The sequence below is a fragment of the Hylobates moloch genome, unplaced genomic scaffold (assembly GCF_009828535.3).
Source record: "Hylobates moloch isolate HMO894 unplaced genomic scaffold, HMol_V3 SCAFFOLD_5, whole genome shotgun sequence".
NCBI lineage: Eukaryota > Metazoa > Chordata > Mammalia > Primates > Hylobatidae > Hylobates > Hylobates moloch.
The window spans coordinates 92,093,043-92,111,680 of NW_026652280.1; the positions used below are offsets into that span (position 1 = coordinate 92,093,043).

Consider the following 18,638-nt stretch of genomic DNA (forward strand, 5'->3'; position numbering starts at 1 on the left):
CGGAGCGCCCCCGAGGCGAGCGCGAGCGAGGTGAGCGGAGGCGCCGGCGGGGCGGGGGCGGGCGCCGGGGACGGGGTTCACCGGCCCGGGCCGGGGGGCGGAGGGCGCAGCGTCGGGGGCGCTGGGGCAGCGGCACCCTGTGGGCGCCTGGGAGGAGGAGGCGGCCCCGAAGTGAGCGGCCACGGCCGGCCAGGACTCCCAGGACAGGGAGGCCCCTTCCCCGCCCCCCGCAACGCCTGGTGGACCCGGGCCCAGCCCACGTCCGCCCGCCGCGTTGCCGCCCTTCTCCCCGCAGCTCCTTCCTTGGGTGTGGAATGGGGGGAACAAAAATCCAGGGCCGCCTGAGATCCAGCGGGGATCTGCGCGAGCCCCCGACGTCTCGAACGGCACCCCCGCGGGGGCCAGAACCAGAGCAGGCGGACTCTGGCCCGGAGCCGGTCCGGGAGGTGTGGAGCCGCGGCCGTGGGAGGGACGCAACGGCTTCTGGCCTGGGACACCCGGGAAGGGGCCTTCCCCTGTCGGGGGGGGAGGGCTGCAGATCCATCCCCCCAATGTCCAGGCCGCCGTGCATCCCCACCCCGGGGTGCCCAGCCGGCCCCTGAGGGATAAAGCCCTCGCGCCCTTCCGCCTGCTGCAGAGGCAGCCGCTGCGCTGGGGGAGGGGCTGGCACAGCCAGGCTGCTGCAGCCACCTCGCTAGGCCCAGCTGCCCAGCCTGGGATGCGGAGCAGACCAGGTGGGGGTACCTAATAGTCTGGCCTAGAGGGAAGGGGGCAACAATAGGCCCAGCCCCAACAGGGTCACCCCTTCTGGGAGAATCTGCCTCTGTATCCCTGCTCCGGGGTGTACCGGCCTCTGCTGAGGGGAATAGGGGCTCTGGTGCTGCAGTGATGGGGGGCGGGGACGCTGTGGGATGGAGGAGGGGGTGGCAGGATGTAGCCTGGCTCCGCAGTGCCCTTGCTGTGCAGCTTGGGGTGGGCGTGGGGTTGCTGCAGGCCGGGGAAGCTCGTTTTGTGCCCCAGCGGGGGGTCTGAGGGGAGGTCCAAGCCAGGGCACTCTCCCTTGCCTCCCTTCTGTCACAGCCCACCCAGAGACACTGTTGCACCTAGGGCAGTCCAGGAGTGAATGTAGCACCCTAGGCCCCAGCCCTCCACCAGGAGGACAGTCCCATGCATTCACTGCTAATAAGCACTGGATGCGGATGGCAGATCATGTGACCCCAGCTGGAAGTTCATCCTGAAGTCTCGCTGAAATACCTCCTGCTGCAGCCAGCCTGGGGCTGCACGAGTGTGGCTGGGCAGGTTTTGTTCCCCTGGTGCCCTCCGTCGTCGGGGAGGCTTCTGGGAATAAAGTCCCATTAACAGAGGTGCAGAAGGCCCCTAGAGTCAGTCTCTGCTCCAGGACCCTTCTCTTTTCAGGCTGGGGCTGAAGTCAGGGCCCAGAGGCTGCCACTGGACAGGTGCCTCGAAGGGTCATCAGCTAGGGCCTGGGGAGACCTAGGTGTCACTTCTTGTAGACGGCAGGGAAAGGGGCAGACCCACAGTGAGAGAGAGGTGGTTGGACTCTGGCCATGAGAACTGCACCAGCTGAGGCCCCCTTTGCCGGAGTTGCTCAGGGCAGTGAACCTTGGAAGCCCCAGGCTGGTCCTGATGTTTGGCGTGTGGCACAGTGACCAGGAGGAGGGACACAGGTCTGGTGGGAAGGGAGGGAACCTGGATATGTCCGGCTCTGAGACTCGACTGTCACTGCCCCCTGTGCCAAGGCCTCCCATCCCCTGCCCTGCCCGGACCCCGTTCCTGGGATCGGAGGGAGCCCCCAGCCCCACCCCACTTTCTCCCAGGTCCACAGCTTCTCCAGGCCAGTGGAGCAGAGTGTAGGCCAGCTTGGGTCCTACACCACTAGCCGAGGGAGCTGAGGGGAGGCAGGGAGGAGGGCATTTGGGGGAGCCCAGTGAGGGAAGATGAGCTGACCTGTGTGAGTGCAGGGTCCCTGCCTCCCAGAGTCGCCACCCACCGGTCTCTCCTCAGCCTCCTTAGTGTGACGATTTCTGCCTCCAGAAGCATCCCTGGGTGACAGTGAGCCGGACAGCTCCAAGAGCCTGCCTAGGTGTGAGGGGGAGACACAGTCCCATCCCCCCATGCTTGACAGTCCTGGCAGCTGTCCCTGAAGGTAGTGAGTCCCCATTTCTAGGTGCTGAGCAGAAGGTAATGTGGTGAGGATGCTGTCAGTTGAGAGTTGGGGGTGGCCTGGGACTCCCTGGTCCCGTCTGTGCTCTTACTGGAATGTGCTGCACAGAGGCACTGGGTGTGGGAGCTCGTGTGTGTAAGAAGCCTAAAGCTGACCCCTGGGGTACCGGAGTCCTGGGGTTCTCAGGGGATCCTGCATACAGAGGGCAAGGATGTACGTGTACTCTAGTGTATGTCCAGCCCACATGTGTGCACATATTCACGCGTGGGTACTTGCACACGGGGCAAGTGGATTGCGGGTAAGGAGCACCAGCCCCGTGTGTGGAATGGGTGTGCAAAGGGGTGTGTTCTGGCATGCACAGAGGGCAGTGTGCACGCAGCACCAGAGCCAGGCATGCTGTGTCCCAGGGGAGGGTGGCTGCCTGGTGCCTCTTGGAAGGTGTGGGCCTGGGAGGAGCCTTCTTCTGACTTTGGACTTGGAAACTGCTTCCTCCTGGACTCAAAGACCTTTGAAGAGGGTGTATGGGGCTGTACTAGGGGGCGTCCTGTCCCCAGCCCTGCCTCTCACCCCCCAACCCCTAGGCACTGGAATAGCAGGGCCACAGGTACTCAGGAGGGCTTGGCATGTGGGGCCATGAAAGAAGAGGCGTGGAACCAACACCATCCACATTTCCTTACCTCTGTTCCCACATGGCCAGTGCTGGCCCCACTGATCTGCACCAGACTGTCCTTAGTGTCTCTGCTCCCCACCCCACCCAACCTGCCCCATCCCTGGCATAGCTGAGCCCCAATCCTTAGCATCTGGAGAGACAGAGGTGAGGGACATGTCCCCCTGGGAGTTGTAGGTCCAAGGAGACCCTGTGGGTGAGGATGCTCTCCCGGAGGTCAGCACGGCACAGAGGCTTCCTGCAGGAGGGGGCACTTGGCCAGCCCTTTACAGTACAGAGAAGGCCTCTGAGGGGGCGGGGAGCCAGTGAGCTGCAGGGAGCGTGCTGGGCACAGCAGGTACTGGGAGTGGAAAGGAAGGTTAGGACCAGGTAGGGCAGAGGAGTGGAGGGGCTGAGGACTGGGCTCTGCACTGCCGGGCACCTGCTGGGTTGGGTAGGAGAGAGCAGGGAGGGGCGCATGCCCACTCTGCAGAGGAGCCTGCTCCGTGGTGGTGGCTGCCGCAGGAGCAGCGGTTGCCTGGCACCTCTGCTGTTGCCATGGTGACAATGGAGGTGCTAACTTGCTAATGAATCCCCTTCGGCTGCAAATAACAATACTGTTGTGGGTGATAGGCCCAGCTCCAGCTCAGCATTGCTTAGGAGGCAGAGCAGGGCCAGGTAAAGGCCAGGACCCATCCTCCCACCCCTCCGCCCCTGCCCACCGCCCTGCAGCTGGACTTGCCCTCCTCCCTCCCCTCCCTCTGGGTCTCAGACCTGGCTGGCTGCACCGAGGTCTCTGATGGCAGTGTCAGGACTCAAGGCTGTATGAAGGCTAGGCCCTGGCTGCAGGGAGGGCGAGGGCCTCTCCTCACACCTGCCCTCTTCTCTGCACTGGGGGGTATTTGCTTCTGTTGTTTTCAGTGAGAGAGAATCCATCCCCACTTAACGGATGAGGACATTGAGGCTGGGGTGGCTCTTCAAAAGACCCCCAGCCCAAGTGTCCCTGCCACTGCGGCCTTCTCGGGGTTCTGGGTCTCTAAGCTGAGCCCTTGGGTGTCGTATGGGGCACCTGGAGCCGCTGTCTCACCAGGACCACACATCTGGGCCCTGGCCTCTCACCACCTGCGCAAGGCTCAGGTAGAACTCGGGAACGACAGACAGCTCATCGAGGCCCCCCTGTAAGCAGTCAGGGATCCCCCTGGCAGGCAGAGACCCTCCACAGCAGGCAGGCAGCAGGCCCTTTTGCTGTCGAACTTGCTGGGTCTGGCCCTGGAGAGGACTCCCAGGCCTCGTTCCCCACCCTGTGGTGGAGGCTGGAGCACCGGCCCAGGAACGGTAGGTATCTGAGTGCCATCCTGAGGCCCTGCTGACCAGGTGCCACCACAATCCCTGGTTGTCAGCTGTGGGGTCGGCGGAGGCCGCCCATCCATAGCTAGGTGTTTCCCTGGCCTCTGGCAGCAGGAGGGGTGGTGGGAATGCACAGATGCCTGGGCCTAGTCGAGGCGGGAGGGGCCAGGCACGGGCCAAGCCTGAAGTGTCTGAAGAAGGAGAGTGAGTGTGAGGCTGGGGCTCCTGGGCAGGAAGGAGTTGGGACCTGCCCCTCAGTGTGGAGTTGGGGCTGGGCCAGGGACGAGGTCCACACCAGCCTTGCACCTGCTGCTCTGTGAACTTGCCCATTGGCCCCCGCCGGCCTGGGAGCTGACCTGGAGAGTCCAGAAACGGTGGTGGCCTCTGTCCCCAGCCTGCTGTTTGCAGTGCACAGGTGTCCTCAGGGCGCCTCCCCCTAGTGCCTCCTGTGGCTGTGGGTTGGGGGTCTGGCTTGCGGAGGGACCGCTGCCCACCATAGCCTGCTCTGCTCAGGGCACAGCGCCCAGGGTACATCTATCTCCCAGCCTTCCCTCAGTCCTGAGCTGGGTGGAGTAAACTTCCTGACTGGCAGCCGTGGGGGCACAGGGGAGATGGCCTTGCAGGTACACCCAGTGCCCATCTGTGTGTGACCCAGGTGTCACCCAGGTCCCACCCCTGCCCCAAGGCTCGGTTTCCCCATAGTTAAAGCAAACTCATCATCCTTAACACTGTGTGCCTCCTAGGGGCTGTGAGTCTGAAGTGGACCCAGAGGAAGGGCAGTCCTGGCAGGTGACAGGGAGATGGGGCCCGGCAGTGGGGCAGTGACAGGCTTGTCATCAAGCCTGCAGGAGGGGCTTCCAGAGACTCCATCCTTAGACATCCCTACTCCACCTGCCCACCCGGCAGTCTGAGGCCTTTGCAGGCCATCCCAGGGGCTTGGCACCTGCAGGGTCCCCGACGCTGACCTTCTTCCTAGGGCTACCCCGCCCCTCCCATCCTGGGCCCCATCAGCCCCTGGAGGAGCCCCCTAGACCCCGGGCTCCGCTAGGGGAGGGGCACTCTGTGGATGCGACACGCCCCTGCAGGAGCTGGGCACTCACCCCCAGCAGGCACATGGCACACACTAAACCTCAGCCTGCAGGCCAGGAGGGCAGCAGTGGCAAAGGAGCCATGCCTTCGTGCCTGAGCCCTTCCCGCACCCCCCTGCCCCCGGGAGCCCACTCTCCAGTGGAGGCAGCCCCAAGGCCACCATCCACCAGGGGCTGGATTATCGGCTTATGGAGCTGCCCTGGAGTCAAGTCTCCGGGGATTGGACTGCCTGGGGCTGTGCTAGGGAGAGAGGGGCAGGTGTGAGGACAGCAAGCCCGGAGGAGGGTAGAGAGCTGTACCATGAGAGAGGGTGAGGTGCAGTCCAGACCCCTGACTTGCTGGGGGTACTGTGGTGGAAAAGATGCAGAGGTTACAGCAGGGAGACGCCTGTGTCCCAGGGTTGAGATGGAATGTTCTGGAATGCCTAAGGGTCCGTGAACGCCAGGGCCCACAGGCAGGACCCCTGGCCTCGTCCAACCCTCAGATCCTTCCCTGTGGGGCCCATTTGCCCCCCTCTGCCTTGATGCATCCTGCTGAGAGCTGGCCTTGTGACCTGGATGGGGGTCTCTCCAGAGGGAGAAGGGTTCCCACGGGCACATGTTGGGCTCAGATGTCCTGGTGGGCGCAGCTCCCAGCTCTGATCTGTCCTGGGGAGCTTCTGGGTGCCACCCAGGGGCCTGCAGCACTGCTGACCATGCCCCTGTCCCTGCAGGTCCGGCACCATGTGCTAGGTCACTCCCAGCGCGAGGCCACACCTGCGCCGTCGGAGCAGCCCCTCCTCACTTCAGGGGTCACCCTCCCCAGCACCCATTGCCCCACCATGGCCGGGGACCAGCTCCCAAGGAAGGTGATGGATGCCAAGAAGCTGGCCAGCCTGCTGCGGGGCGGGCCTGGGGGGCCGCTGGTCATCGACAGCCGCTCCTTCGTGGAGTACAACAGCTGGCATGTGCTCAGCTCCGTCAACATCTGCTGCTCCAAGCTGGTGAAGCGGCGGCTGCAGCAGGGCAAGGTGACCATTGCGGAGCTCATCCAGCCAGCTGCACGCAGCCAGGTACCCAGCCCACTGCCCACCAGGCGTGCACCACGTCCAGGGTCCATGGCAGCCCCCCGCCCCGCCCTCCAGTCCAAACTCGACTCCTCGGGGTCACAGCCAGGGGCGTGTGGTGCAGCCCCCTCTGGCACTTGCCTCTCACTGCTGCCTGTTGCCCCTGCTCAGGGCACCCCCCGCACCCCTGCCCGCAGCACCCCTCCCTACCCTCCCTCCAGGGCCTCCTCGCTCAGCTCCTGCACAGAGGTGCCAGGCCCTCCTCACGCAGATAGGACTGTGTGGCCGGGGTCAACCCAGGCTCACAGAGGGGAGCAGTGAACGGAATAGCAAGGTGTGACCACATGGCAGTGGGAGCAGCCCAGCCAGCCTGCACGGGACAGGGACAGCTGTGTGGTCCACTCCCACTACTGTGAGGACAGGAGGGGTGGTCAAAAGGCACATGTGAGCAGTCCGTGTCCCCGTCCCACGGCTCCCCTCAGCCCGCAGAGTATTCGGGGACCCAGAATTCTCTCTGTGGCCCCCCAGGAATGTCCTTCTGGGGAAAGACAGCTCATTCTGCCCAGGACCATCAGGTGCAGCTGGGGAGGGACCAGCTGGGCTGTTGACCTGTGAAGGTGGCGGCACCTCCTCCTCTACTGCCTCGCAGGGGACAAGGGTGACAAGCTCTTGGCCCTAGAGGCTTTGAGAGGGGTCTGGGTCACTGATAGGCCCTGTTCAGAGCTGGGACATGGGAGGACTCAAGTGGGATGGCCACTGGCCAGGAGTCCGCCCGCCCCAAGGCCAGAATCGGCTCCCTTTGGCTTCCAACAAGGGGAATCCGGTGATTAATGACCCCCAGCAAGGACTCCCGGCAGAGTGCGATCCCATTGGCTGCCGGTGACGTCACCCAGCCTGGGGTTGGCGGCTCAGCTGGCTTAAGGGCTGAGTGTGCTTGCAGGGTGGGGGCACCGGTGCTGTCTGAGCAAAAGCCACTCAACATCTGGGCTGGCCCTTGGGGTGGGGGAGGAGGGCAGGAGGAACCCAGCTTCCAGCTGCTGCCTCCGGAATTGGTGCAGGGGCCTGGGGTCCTGCTGCAGCCCTCTGTTTCTCTGCTGGGGGTTGGGGAGGGGATAGGGTGGGGAGCAGAATTGCTGGCTACAGAGTTAGCCCCACTGAGAGCCCACACCCGAAGGCATCCGTTTCAGGGCCGAGCTTCTCTGTCCCTACGCCACCCTGGGAGCCATCCAGGTCCTATCCTGGGCTCCCACCACACTCACCTGTGTCTCCTCCACACGGGCCTGGCCCAGAGCATCTGTCCCCTTCATCCATGTGCATGGCATGGGGGCACAGCTGTGCAGGGCAGGAGCCCACCCCTCCCTGCCCCCATGGCCTGCTGTGTGGTGTGGGTGTGTGCACCTGGGCCTCTGGCAGATGGAGGAGAGTGTGTGAGGTGTGTGACCACACCTGCCCTCCCCTCCAGGCAGCAAGGTGACAGGTTCCTGCCTCCCATCATTTGATGCCCTTACTATTCCCTTGAGCCAGCGTGGCTGGGATGGGGCCAGGGCATCGACAGGTGGAGGTGGCATGCTGATCTCTGCCCCATGGCCCCCAGGTGGAGGCCACGGAGCCACAGGACGTGGTGGTCTATGACCAGAGCACGCGGGATGCCAGCGTGCTCGCCGCAGACAGCTTCCTCTCCATCCTGCTGAGCAAGCTGGACGGCTGCTTCGACAGTGTGGCCATCCTCACTGGTGAGTCTGTGACCCATGCCTGCTCCGCCAGCAGTGGGGCTGGGGCTGGGGCTGGGGCATCAGGGAGGCGTCCGCTGGGCATGGGGGGATCTCCATACATCTGTGATTCTTGAGGCCCCACCATCCTCTCCCCAGGACACCCACACTTCAGGACCCAATATGACTATCCTCAACACAGAAGGAAACTTCACGGTACAGCTGGGCTCCAGAGGTGTAGGGCAAGGCATGCAGGCTGGGAGTCCCTCCCCCTCCCGGAGCTCCTGTCAGAAGCAGGAGGCAGAGGCCCCATCCTCTGGAAACTCAGTTGGAGCCGTGGGGTCCCGAGGAAGTCCCCCCGCCCCGGAAAGCCCAGCTGAGTGCAGGTTGCCTGGCAACAGCCTGGCATCAAGGCTGCTGCCTGGGTCCCAGCAGACAGCCCCCAGGGATCCCTGTGGCCCAAAAGCAGCCTGGGCAACTGGCCCCAAGCCCTGGAGGCAGGGAAGCCGCCCCCCCTACACACACTGATACACACTCACACACTCGTGGTCCCAGAAGGTTCTTTCTTTCCTTGGGCTGTGGCTGAGGGTGTGTCTGTAGAATCCACCTCCTGGGGTTGGCCCAGGTCCCACAGCCAGGTGGAGCTGGCCTGTCCCAGGGACGTGCACCCTCCCCTACCCAGGTCTGGGGTCTTTGTCCAGGCTCCTTCTGCCTGGCCTCTGCTACCAGGGGCTGTTCCAGGCAAGCAGAGGGTATGGGGGACTGTGGGGTGCAGGCGCGGTGGGGTGGGGAGTGGGCAGCCAAGCCAGGCCCTTGGCCCTGCATCCAGTGGAAGCAGGGACCTTCACCCAGCCTGAGGGCGGCTGTGGGGGATGAAGGGGTGACAGCCTCTTTGGCCAGGCCGACCTCCCGAGATGCCATGTCCTGGGACCTAAAGGGCACCTGGGAGGCTTGAGGGTGGTCCAGTGTCCTGGGCAAGAGCATTGAGGCCAGGCTCCTTCCCCACTTGTCTGTGTATGTGTCCAGCACCCTGCACTGCTGGATGGCCATGGTCAGAGGGTGTCTGTGTGTCTGTGCATGGCTCTGGGCATCTGGTGACCAGCATCTGCCTCTGCAAGTGTGTACGTGAGAATGTGTGTGCATGTATGTATGTGTGTGCGTGTGCGTGCATGTATGTGTGTGCATGTACGTGTGTGCATGTATGGGCATATGCGTGCCTATGTGTGCACATATGTGCATGTATGTGTGCGCACGCGTATATGCATGTATATACATGCAGGTATATTTGTGTATGTACCCACCTGTGCTTGTCTGGGTGAGATTTGGGATTTGTGTGCATATGTGTGAACTCTGGGAACCAGAAGCCACAGAATGATGCACTCTGATCCAACCCTCATCCCCTAGGTTCAGTTTGAGGGCTGAACTGGTTGGGGGCAGGGAGAGAGTAGTTTGGGGCTTTTTACAGCTCACGAGGTGTAACGGGATGCCTCCCAAGGGCCACTTTGCTGCCCTAGTCAGGAATGGGAGCCAGGAGGCTCTTCTTGGAGGCTGAGAAGGGTCCCAGAGTGGCACCTCCCTACCCCCAGGCGGATCCCAGGAAAGTTCCGAGCCTGGAAGGGCCTGTCTCCCTCGAGGCCAGAGTGGGACGGTTTGGGGGACTGGGGCCCTCACCCAGCACTGGTGGGTGGGACAGCATGGGGGTACAGGTGGGCGTGGGTGTGGGTGTGGGCATGGGAGGGGCTGGGCCTGGGCTAGGATTTGCCAGGAGGGCACTCCCAGGGCCTGGTCATGCCGGCCGACTCTCAGGACCCTCAGAGCTGCCTTTCTGTGCTGACATCTGCCCTGCAAGGTTGAGGCTGTGTCCCCTTTTCTCCAGAAGCGCAGCTGCCAAGGAGTCCCAGGCCCCGTGGTATAGAGTGGGCTCATGGCGACACCCAAGCAGGCCCACGGGCTCTGCCCTCAGGCTCCCTCCCACCCTGTGGTGGGCATAGCCCCTGCTCTGGGCTGGCTCTGCGAAGAACCAGGGAGAGTGGGAAAGAATATATTGGGTGGGGCAGGGGTGCTGCCCCTCATCCAGGAGAAGGGATGTTCCAGGATCCCGCGGCACAGGCGACACAGCTCCTTGGTCCATTTGCGGGGACAGTAGAGGCCAGAACGTGAGGACCAAGCCTCTGTCCTCCCCACAGCAGGGCAGGTTTGCGGGAAGCGGGAGAGAGACAGTGGTGGGACAGGCTTTGCTGGGGTCCCAGGACTGCTGTGAACCCCACCTCCCCCTGCCACTCCTCTTCCCCCACTCCAGCTGCGCGGCTCACAGTGTTGGGGGGGCAAGTGGCAAGGAATGAGAGAGGGGCCTGGCCCTTTAAGCAGCAGCCCGCAGTCGGCCTTGGACCCTTGGCTGGGTGTCTGCACTGCAAGTGGGTGAGGTGGCGGCCCCCACCCTGGTGGGAAATCCGGGAGTCTTGGAGGTGGCGGGCAGAAGCACATCTGTGACTGTGGCCATAAGCGCTTGCAGGGTCTCCCAGGTGGCACGGGGCAGGCACATGTCCTGGTACACATGCCTTTTTTCAAGTCTGGGATTTCACTGTGAGTAGCAGGTGAACTGCAGGCGCTGCCCCAGAAACCCCTGAGTCAGGGAGCAGGGATACTGGGAAGGCGCCTTTGGAGATGCCTGAGGGTAGGGGTGCCTCCCCAGGGCCCAAAGAGTGCTGGGACCTACAAAGGGTCCACTGAACCCCAACACCCCCGCCTATCACTCACCCCCAGAGCCTGGGTGGTTCTGAAATCCCTGGAGCCTTGGTCCCTGCTAGGCCTGGTGTCCACAGTGGGGTGTATAGGGACATCCACACTACCTGCTCTGCCTGGGGAAGTCCTGGGAAGCTTCCTGAGGAATTGCTGCCACAGCTGTCAGTTCTCTGCACCTGTCCAGAGGTGCTGCCTTTACCTCCTCTGGGAGAGGTGGGAGGGTTCCAATGGAATCCCCACCACCACCACCACCTCCTCCTTTGGCCACGCCCTGGAGAAAGCAGAGAGTAAGGCACAAAATCCCTGGGAGAGCCACAGGGAGGAGGAGAGGCAGCAGGTGCCAGAGGAGTCTGCAGAGAAGTGGTGCAGCCCTTCCCCCTCCCCAGGGCTGTCCTGCAGCAGGAACATCCAGGGCTCCCCCAGCTCAGAACAGTGAGCAGAAGCCAGCCACAGTGCCCAGCCCGGCCTCTGCTCGGGGGAACCTGCAAGCTGGGGCATCATGGGTGACAAGTCACCTACCTGCTTCCCCCTGTCCAGCCAGCAGGTTCCCACAGAAGGGACTGTTCCTCCAAGGCTGCTGCCTCAACCCACCCAGCCTGGAGCTTCTCCCATCTCCACAGTCCCCCAGCGTCACGCCCTTTTTAGGGACACGGGGAGCTGGCACAGCAGGCGTTCTGGTTGGGGGTTTGCACACACTCCCCTGTCCTCAGGATTTATCCAGGGTGGCTCTACTCCACCCAGCAGGGGACGACAGAGAGCGGAGGAGCCCTGGGCACTGGGGGCACGCGGGGCAGGCAGTGGGCACCTGCTGCACATGTGGCACCAGCCTCTTCTGCAAACCAGGACAAAAAAGAGTCCTGGGGTTCCCAGGCCCTGAGCCCCCGCCGTCACTCCCCTGCCCCATCCAGTGGGATAGGGCAGGCCTCAGCCCAGCTGCCTCAGGCTCTGCACAAGCAGGAGCTGGCTTGCCGTGGGGGCTTATGTTCTGGAAGGTGTCCCCGGGGTGGCGGTGGGCTGTGCTGGTCTCACCCTTCCAAGAGCTGGCAGCCATCAGGCGGGTGCTGCCCAGTTTCTGGTCCACATCGGTGGTCGCCCCAGCCAGGTCAGGGACGGCCAGGTCCATTCTCACCATGTGTCTTCGTGCTTATTATCTTCTTGGAGCCACACGATGCTGTGTGGCAGGCAGGAGGAGGAAGCTGAGACCAGAGCCATGGTGTGCACTACCCATGGTCACTGAGTCAGACATCCAGGGATTCACTCTCGGGTCCTTCCAGCCGGTGCAGGGCAGGGGACTTCCTCCCACCAGCCTGTGGCCTCGGACTTGGACGTGTGTGGAAGGCAGCAGCACACGCTGGTCACATGTGCAGTGGGCGCCCACTGCCTGCCCTGCGTGCCCCCAGTGCCCAGGGCTCCTCCACTCTCCGTCTTCCCCTGCTGGGTAGAGTACAGCCATAACCAGAAGGCAAATGCCTCAAGGGCTGTTCCAGGGTGATGTCATGCCTGGGGAGGGGGAGGGCCTCTCAGAAGCCCTGGCCTCCTAGTCCTGGCACCCAAGCCCAGGCCTGGGGCTCCCAGCCAGCTGGAGGCAGGGAGGCATTGCATCAGCACAAGGGAGGAGGAAGGCCCAGGCCATGGGTATGGGAGATGGCGGGGCTCACAAGGGCCTCTCCTCTGGGCTGTGGGACCCACACCCTCAGCAGGAGACCCCTGTGGCCTCTGAGCCCACCCCTGCCTGGGCCCAGCACGTGCCATGATGGCCAGCCACCTCAACCCCACCTTTACAGGCATCATAGCAGCGTCCTCAGCTGGGTCAGCCCCTAATTAGCGTGAGGAGGAATGTGGGCGTAGGTGCAGGCTGTCAATGTGTGGCAGCACCCCCTCCCCCCACCACGGCCAGAGCAGGTGCTCGGCCCGAGGCTTGCCAGCTGGGCTCAGGCTCGGGTCTGGGCTGGGTGTGACTGATCCTCAGCAGTAGATGGGGTGCCCTAGGCGGACGGGGAGCCCTAGGTGTTCTCTCAACCCACTTGATGGGCCTCCTCCCACAGGGGGCTTCGCCACCTTCTCCTCCTGCTTCCCCGGCCTCTGCGAGGGCAAGCCTGCTGCCCTGCTACCCATGAGCCTCTCCCAGCCCTGCCTGCCTGTGCCCAGCGTGGGCCTGACCCGCATCCTGCCTCACCTCTACCTGGGCTCGCAGAAAGACGTCCTAAACAAGGTGTGTGTGCAGTGGAGTTGGGGGGTGGTCAGTGAGAAAGAGGCAAGAGCTCCAGAAGCAGCTTTGGCAACAGATCGGGGGATGAGGGAGGAAAGGAGCCGAAGGCAGTGGATGAGCTGGGTGTGGGAGAAGCATGGGTGGGGCCCAGGAGGACCCCAGGCTCCCCACCCATGCCCCCGGCAGGACCACAGCAGGGCTGGGGGGAGGAGCGGGGAGCTGGCATGCCAAGCTGCGGATGTCACTGGGCCTCTGGCCAGCTCTGAAAGAATCCCGTGTTTTAAAAATGGTGACGAGGGAAAAGGGTAAAAGCCACCACCCAGGCAATCATAAAATTCCTGGGAGCCCACCACCGGCCGTGGGTGGGGCCTACAGACGGAGGCCAGCCATGCCCCACCCCCCGCACGGGCCCAGGGTGCCAGGGTGGACCAGAGAGGCCTCCTGGGCCCACCCCTGGATACACTGGGATCTGGGACAAATTACAAGGCTCCCAGGAGCACCCCAGGATTCTAAAGGCCCTCCTGATGGCAGGGCAGGAAAAGCCTCCACCTTCACTCCCGCCCCGAGCTTCTCCCACCCCTTTCCAACCCGTCCTCCCGCCCCTCCAGGATCTGATGACGCAAAATGGAATAAGCTACGTCCTCAATGCCAGCAACTCCTGCCCCAAGCCTGACTTCATCTGCGAGAGCCGCTTCATGAGGGTCCCCATCAATGACAACTACTGTGAAAAACTGCTGCCCTGGCTGGATAAGTCCATCGAGTTCATTGGTGAGTCTGCGGTGGGTGGAGGGCGGGGACCTGGCTAGAGGAAGGCTAGAGCTGGGTGTGGCCACAGGCACAGGAGGGGTCCCCAGGAAGTACCCGGAACTGTTGACAGTTGGGCGGGTGGGGTCCCCTACCTGGGCCAGGGAGAAGCTGTGCAGTCTTAGCCCTCACCTGGCCCCCATGGCCCACTTGCCCAGATAAAGCCAAGCTCTCCAGCTGCCAAGTCATTGTCCACTGTCTGGCCGGCATCTCCCGCTCTGCCACCATCGCCATCGCCTACATCATGAAGACCATGGGCATGTCCTCTGACGACGCCTACAGGTACCGCCTTCCCCAGTCACGCACTTGGGGCTCACAGCGTCGCCTCCCTTCCCCCGGCTGCCCACTTGCACCAGAATGACCCCACCGTCCAGGACCCTTGGCAAGGGAGGAGGGCCTGAGACCAGCCCGGCGCACATGAGCTCGTGGGTGCCCAGCGGGTGCGTCAGGTGGGCAGCCTGGCCCCAGCGGGCGCCTGGGACTGAGCCTCCTCCCCCGCAGGTTCGTGAAGGACAGGCGCCCGTCTATCTCGCCCAACTTCAACTTCCTGGGCCAGCTGCTGGAGTACGAGCGCAGCCTGAAGCTGCTGGCCGCCCTGCAGGGCGACCCGGGCACCCCCTCAGGGACGCCGGAGCCTCTGCCCAGTCCTGCCGCCGGGGCCCCGCTGCCACGGCTGCCACCATCTACCTCAGAGAGCGCTGCCACAGGGAATGCGGCTGCCAGAGAGGGCGGCCCGAGCGCGGGCGGGGAGTCCCCCGCGCCCCCCACGCCCCCGGCGACCAGCGCGCTGCAGCAGGGCCTGCGCGGCCTGCACCTCTCCTCGGACCGCCTGCAGGACACTAACCGCCTCAAGCGCTCCTTCTCCCTGGACATCAAGTCGGCCTACGCCCCTAGCAGGCGGCCCGACGGCCCCGGGCCCCCTGACCCCGGCGAGGCCCCGAAGCTCTGCAAGCTGGACAGCCCGTCGGGGGCCGCGCTGGGCCTGCCCTCGCCCAGCCCAGACAGCCCGGACGCCGCGCCCGAGGGACGCCCAAGGCCCCGCCGGCGGCCCCGGCCCCCCGCCGGCTCCCCCGCGCGCTCCCCCGCGCACAGCCTCGGCCTGAACTTCGGCGACGCGGCCCGGCAGACTCCGCGGCACGGCCTCTCGGCCCTGTCGGCACCTGGGCTGCCCGGCCCTGGCCAGCCGGCCGGCCCCGGGGCCTGGGCACCGCCGCTCGACTCCCCGGGCACGCCATCGCCCGACGGGCCCTGGTGCTTCAGCCCCGAGGGCGCACAGGGGGCGGGCGGGGTGCTGTTTGCGCCCTTCGGCCGGGCGGGCGCCCCGGGACCAGGCGGCGGCAGCGACCTGCGGCGGCGGGAGGCTGCGAGGGCTGAGCCCCGGGACGCGCGGACCGGCTGGCCCGAGGAGCCGGCCCCGGAGACGCAGTTCAAGCGTCGCAGCTGCCAGATGGAGTTTGAGGAGGGCATGGTGGAGGGGCGTGCACGCGGCGAGGAGCTGGCCGCCCTGGGCAAGCAGGCGAGCTTCTCGGGCAGCGTGGAGGTCATTGAAGTGTCCTGACCCCTCCGCTACCCTCGGCTCCGCTGCCCGCAGCCAGGCCCGTTATAAATATATATTATATATAATGCTAAGAAAGGTAAATGGTTTTACTGGGATTTTTATCGAGAAGTAAATATTTCGATTTTTTATTTATTTAAGCTGTTCATTCTGGCAATGATTTGGCAACAGTGCGGGTGGTCCTCGAGCTCTATTTTTACTGTCTGATATTTAAACTGAAACATACGTTTCTAAGCAATACGAGGCCACCTTCAGTCGCAAGCTGGGTGCCAGGCCTGGGGCCCCTCCCAGTTCCCCCGCCCCAGGAAACACTGCTGACCTTTGCAAAGGCTGCCGAGCTTTCGTGCACTTTTTACATAAGAAAAAGGTAAAAAAGAAAAAAAGGAAAAAAAAAAAAAAACTTCTTTGCCACAAACTGAGCCGCAGAACCCCCCTTCTTCCCCCACCCACCTCCCCTGCTCTCTCCCTTCTCTGCGCCGGCCTAGGGTTCTGCACCAAAGCCATAGGTTGGAGGAGCAGGAGCTGGTGTGCCCCGGAGAGGTGCGGCCAGCCTTCCACCAGCTCCAGGCACCAAATCTTGGTGGCAGGGAGGGCACCCCGCCGCCCGTTGCCCCAAAGCTGTTCCCTGGCAGGGGAGGACAGGCATTGGGCCCCACGGTGCCAGGGTGTTGAGAGGGACTGAGGAATAGAACAGTGTGTGTAGGGGCTTGGGGCAGGGGGTTCTGGAACGTCAGATGAGGTGGAGCCCAGGGGAGGACAGAGGTGTTAGTGCCCCCAACTCCTGCCAGAGCCCCAGTCCAGCCACAGAGTGGCTCAGGAAGGCCATTCCCGGAGGGCTGCAGCCCTCCCTTCTCCCTTGCCCATGCCCCCAGAGCTGCCTGCTGGGTAGGGTGGCACCACTGCAGGAGAGGAGCTTGGCCTCCGAGGGTCAGTCAGGAGGGGCCTGGCTAGCCAGTGCTGGCTCCACTGGGCAGGAAGCCCTGGACCCCCAGGTATGAGGAGGGGGTGGTCTTAGGGTTCTGTTCCAGGTCCGCCCCCACCTAGCCATGCCCCAGGCAGAACTTGGAATTCAGGTGTGCACCTGCAGGCTGAGGGACTCTGTGAGCAGGTGCTGCTCGCACAGGGAGTTCAGGCACCAGCCAAGCCCCTGTGCTGCTGGGGTAGGCCTGCTTCACTTAGGGAGCGCTGCCTCAAGGCAGGTAAAGCCCCCTCGTTTGCCCCAACCCCTGTGGGGGCCTCTCAGGAGAGAAACTCCGGTTCAGCCCTTTCCCAGGGCGCGCTCTCTCTAGGTGGCATGCCAGCCCCCAAACACAGGTGGCTTTTGGGCCCAGGTGGGTCAGCCTGCTCCCCTGCCCCATACCCTCTCAGGCCATTGGGACCCCTGCCCTTCAGATGTCCTAGGGTCTAGGAGTGGGGCCAGTCACTGTGGGAAGAGGCCAGGGGCTTGGCCGGAGAGGCAGTCCAGGGCAGGACCCAGTCCTGAGTCCTGGAGCAGGGCCAGGAAGGCGCCCACCCCGCCCCGGCCAGCCGCCCTCTCTGCTGTTTCTTCTATTTGTTCTTTTCACCCACAGCCCTGTGTTCCTGTCATCCCTCCTTTCAGCAAAAGTCCTGTTCCCATTCCCTCTGTCCCCACCCACTCCTGTTCCCCAAGAAAATAAGCTATCATTGTTGTATTTGCAATCTATGGATTAGAGGTTTAAGTATTTATTATTATTGGTTAATTATTATTAATTATGTAAATTTGCCTCCTGTCTGTCTGTTGCGTTGGGTTTCTGAGGAGACCCTGGGTGAGGAGGATGCACTGGCTCTCCGCTTCTCTCCCCCCACCCCTGTGCTGCCCGGGAGACAGTGGTCTGGGGCCACTGGTTGGGCCCCCTCCTCCCTTCCCCTCATCCCTTCTCCAGGCCATTGGTGGGGGCTGTCTGTCTCAGTCTGTCTCTGCTCCCACTCTTGAGGTACTGGTCACCCCAAAGTGAGCAACCAGGGTGGGGACGAAGGTCCTGTGTTGGCCTGTGCCTCCTCCAGTGCAGCGGGAGGCTGGCTGGGGCCCCACCTGGTGGCTTTCTCCTGACCGAGCCCTGAGTCCTTTTCAAGCCTCTCTCCCGCCCCTCCCACCCGGCCACTGCCTGGCATTGGGATCGCCCCACAGTGGACCCGGCCCCTCCTGTTATTTGCTGGGAAGTCCAGCGGAGGAGAGGGTGCAGGTCCCCCGCCGAGCCTCCAGTCTCAGTAGACTGGGCTGCCGGCCCTTCAGCCCCCCTTGGAGCCCCTCCCACCGCAGCCGCACCTTCTGCTCCCAGCCCCTCCCCTTGTGTTTGGAGACAGTGTGTTGTAATAAAGCTTAAAGTGGATGTTTTCCCCACGACTCCGAGCCTCTTGCTTCAGACTGGTGGTGGGCAGGGTGTGGGCAGGGGCTGCTGGGAGGCAGGCCTGAGGCCGGAGCCTGGTGTGTTGGGCCTGGAAACTTGCAGGCTTACAGCGTGGGCAGGCTCTGAGAATAGTCCCTGGGGGCCAGGCATGGGCACAGGTCCTCAGCTGCACCTTTAGGGTGTAAAACACACTTTTTTGGTTGTTACATGCTAGTAAAAGCTTAAATAACTTAAAATGATATAAAACCTCAGTGTTACCCACCACTCCCCTCACTCCCACAATCCCAATGTGAACAGTTGGATGCTTCCCTCCCGGCCCCTCCATGTGTGCTGTGTGCTGTGTGCTGTGTGCATGTGTGTGGGTGCATATACGTACCAGCAGAAATAGGGGCCTAGCTATATATAGTGTCTCCAACCAGACTTTCTTTTTTTTTGAAATGGAGTTTCGTTCTGTCATCCAGGCTGGGTGCAATGGTGCGATCTCTGCTCGCTGCAGTCTCCGCCTCCGGGTTCAAACAATTCTCACGCCTCAGATTCCCAAGTAGCTGGGATTACAGGCGCGTGCCATCACACCTGGCTAATTTTTGTATTTTTAGTAGAGATGGGGTTGCACCATGTTGGCCAGGCTGGTCTCAATCTCCTGACCTCAAGTGATCCGCTTGCTTTGGCCTCCCGAAGTGCTGGGATTACAGGTGTGAGCCACCGTGCCTAGCCTCCAAACAGCTTTTCAAATCTTAAGTAATGTGCACGTCATACAAGGATCAAAAGCACACCAGGGTATGTGGTAGAAAGAACTGGTTTGTCTCCCTCAGGCTTGTCCCCAGCCTCCAGGGTCCTCTCCCTGGAGGCAGCCCCAGCCCAGCCTGCAGAGCCCCGCCCCCCTCCCCCCGCCACCGAGGGCAGACCTGGCTGCTGCAGGTGCCACAGGCTGCAAAGAT

At 63.2% G+C, this 18,638-nt stretch overlaps 2 protein-coding genes across 3 annotated transcripts; both read left to right on the plus strand.

The window, feature by feature from the left end:
* The first annotated feature begins 6 nt into the window (after nt 1-6).
* Nucleotides 7-15,341, plus strand: DUSP8 (dual specificity phosphatase 8). 2 transcript variants are annotated; one of them, XM_032153853.2, is made up of 7 exons: nt 7-30; nt 5,980-6,318; nt 7,907-8,045; nt 12,809-12,975; nt 13,581-13,740; nt 13,935-14,058; nt 14,278-15,341. In XM_032153853.2, the coding sequence occupies exons 2-7, from the start codon at nt 6,088-6,090 to the stop codon at nt 15,332-15,334; spliced, it is 1,878 nt and encodes a 625-aa protein (XP_032009744.1). In that variant the 5' UTR covers nt 7-30; nt 5,980-6,087; the 3' UTR covers nt 15,335-15,341. The 2 variants fall into 2 exon arrangements, with proteins under 2 accessions (XP_032009744.1, XP_032009745.1); XM_032153854.2 differs by lacking the exon at nt 7-30 and adding an exon at nt 1,946-4,166.
* Nucleotides 15,342-16,314: 973 nt separating this feature from the next.
* On the plus strand, nt 16,315-17,317 carry LOC116469163 (uncharacterized). The gene is given in 3 exon segments (XM_058439086.1): nt 16,315-16,563; nt 16,565-16,673; nt 16,676-17,317. Coding segments are annotated over 3 exon segments (609 nt in total). The 5' UTR covers nt 16,315-16,377; the 3' UTR covers nt 16,990-17,317.
* Nucleotides 17,318-18,638: the final 1,321 nt, after the last annotated feature.

What these genes read in the sequence shown, in the direction of transcription:
- DUSP8 (XM_032153853.2), top strand. Translation starts at nt 6,088, where the DNA reads ATGGCCGGGGACCAGCTCCCAAGGAAGGTGATGGATGCCAAGAAGCTG. An exon ending in CAGTGTGGCCATCCTCACTG is followed by an intron (nt 8,046 to 12,808) that starts GTGAGTCTGTGA and finishes CTCCTCCCACAG; the next exon opens with GGGGCTTCGCCACCTTCTCC. An exon ending in TAAGTCCATCGAGTTCATTG is followed by an intron (nt 13,741 to 13,934) that starts GTGAGTCTGCGG and finishes CCACTTGCCCAG; the next exon opens with ATAAAGCCAAGCTCTCCAGC.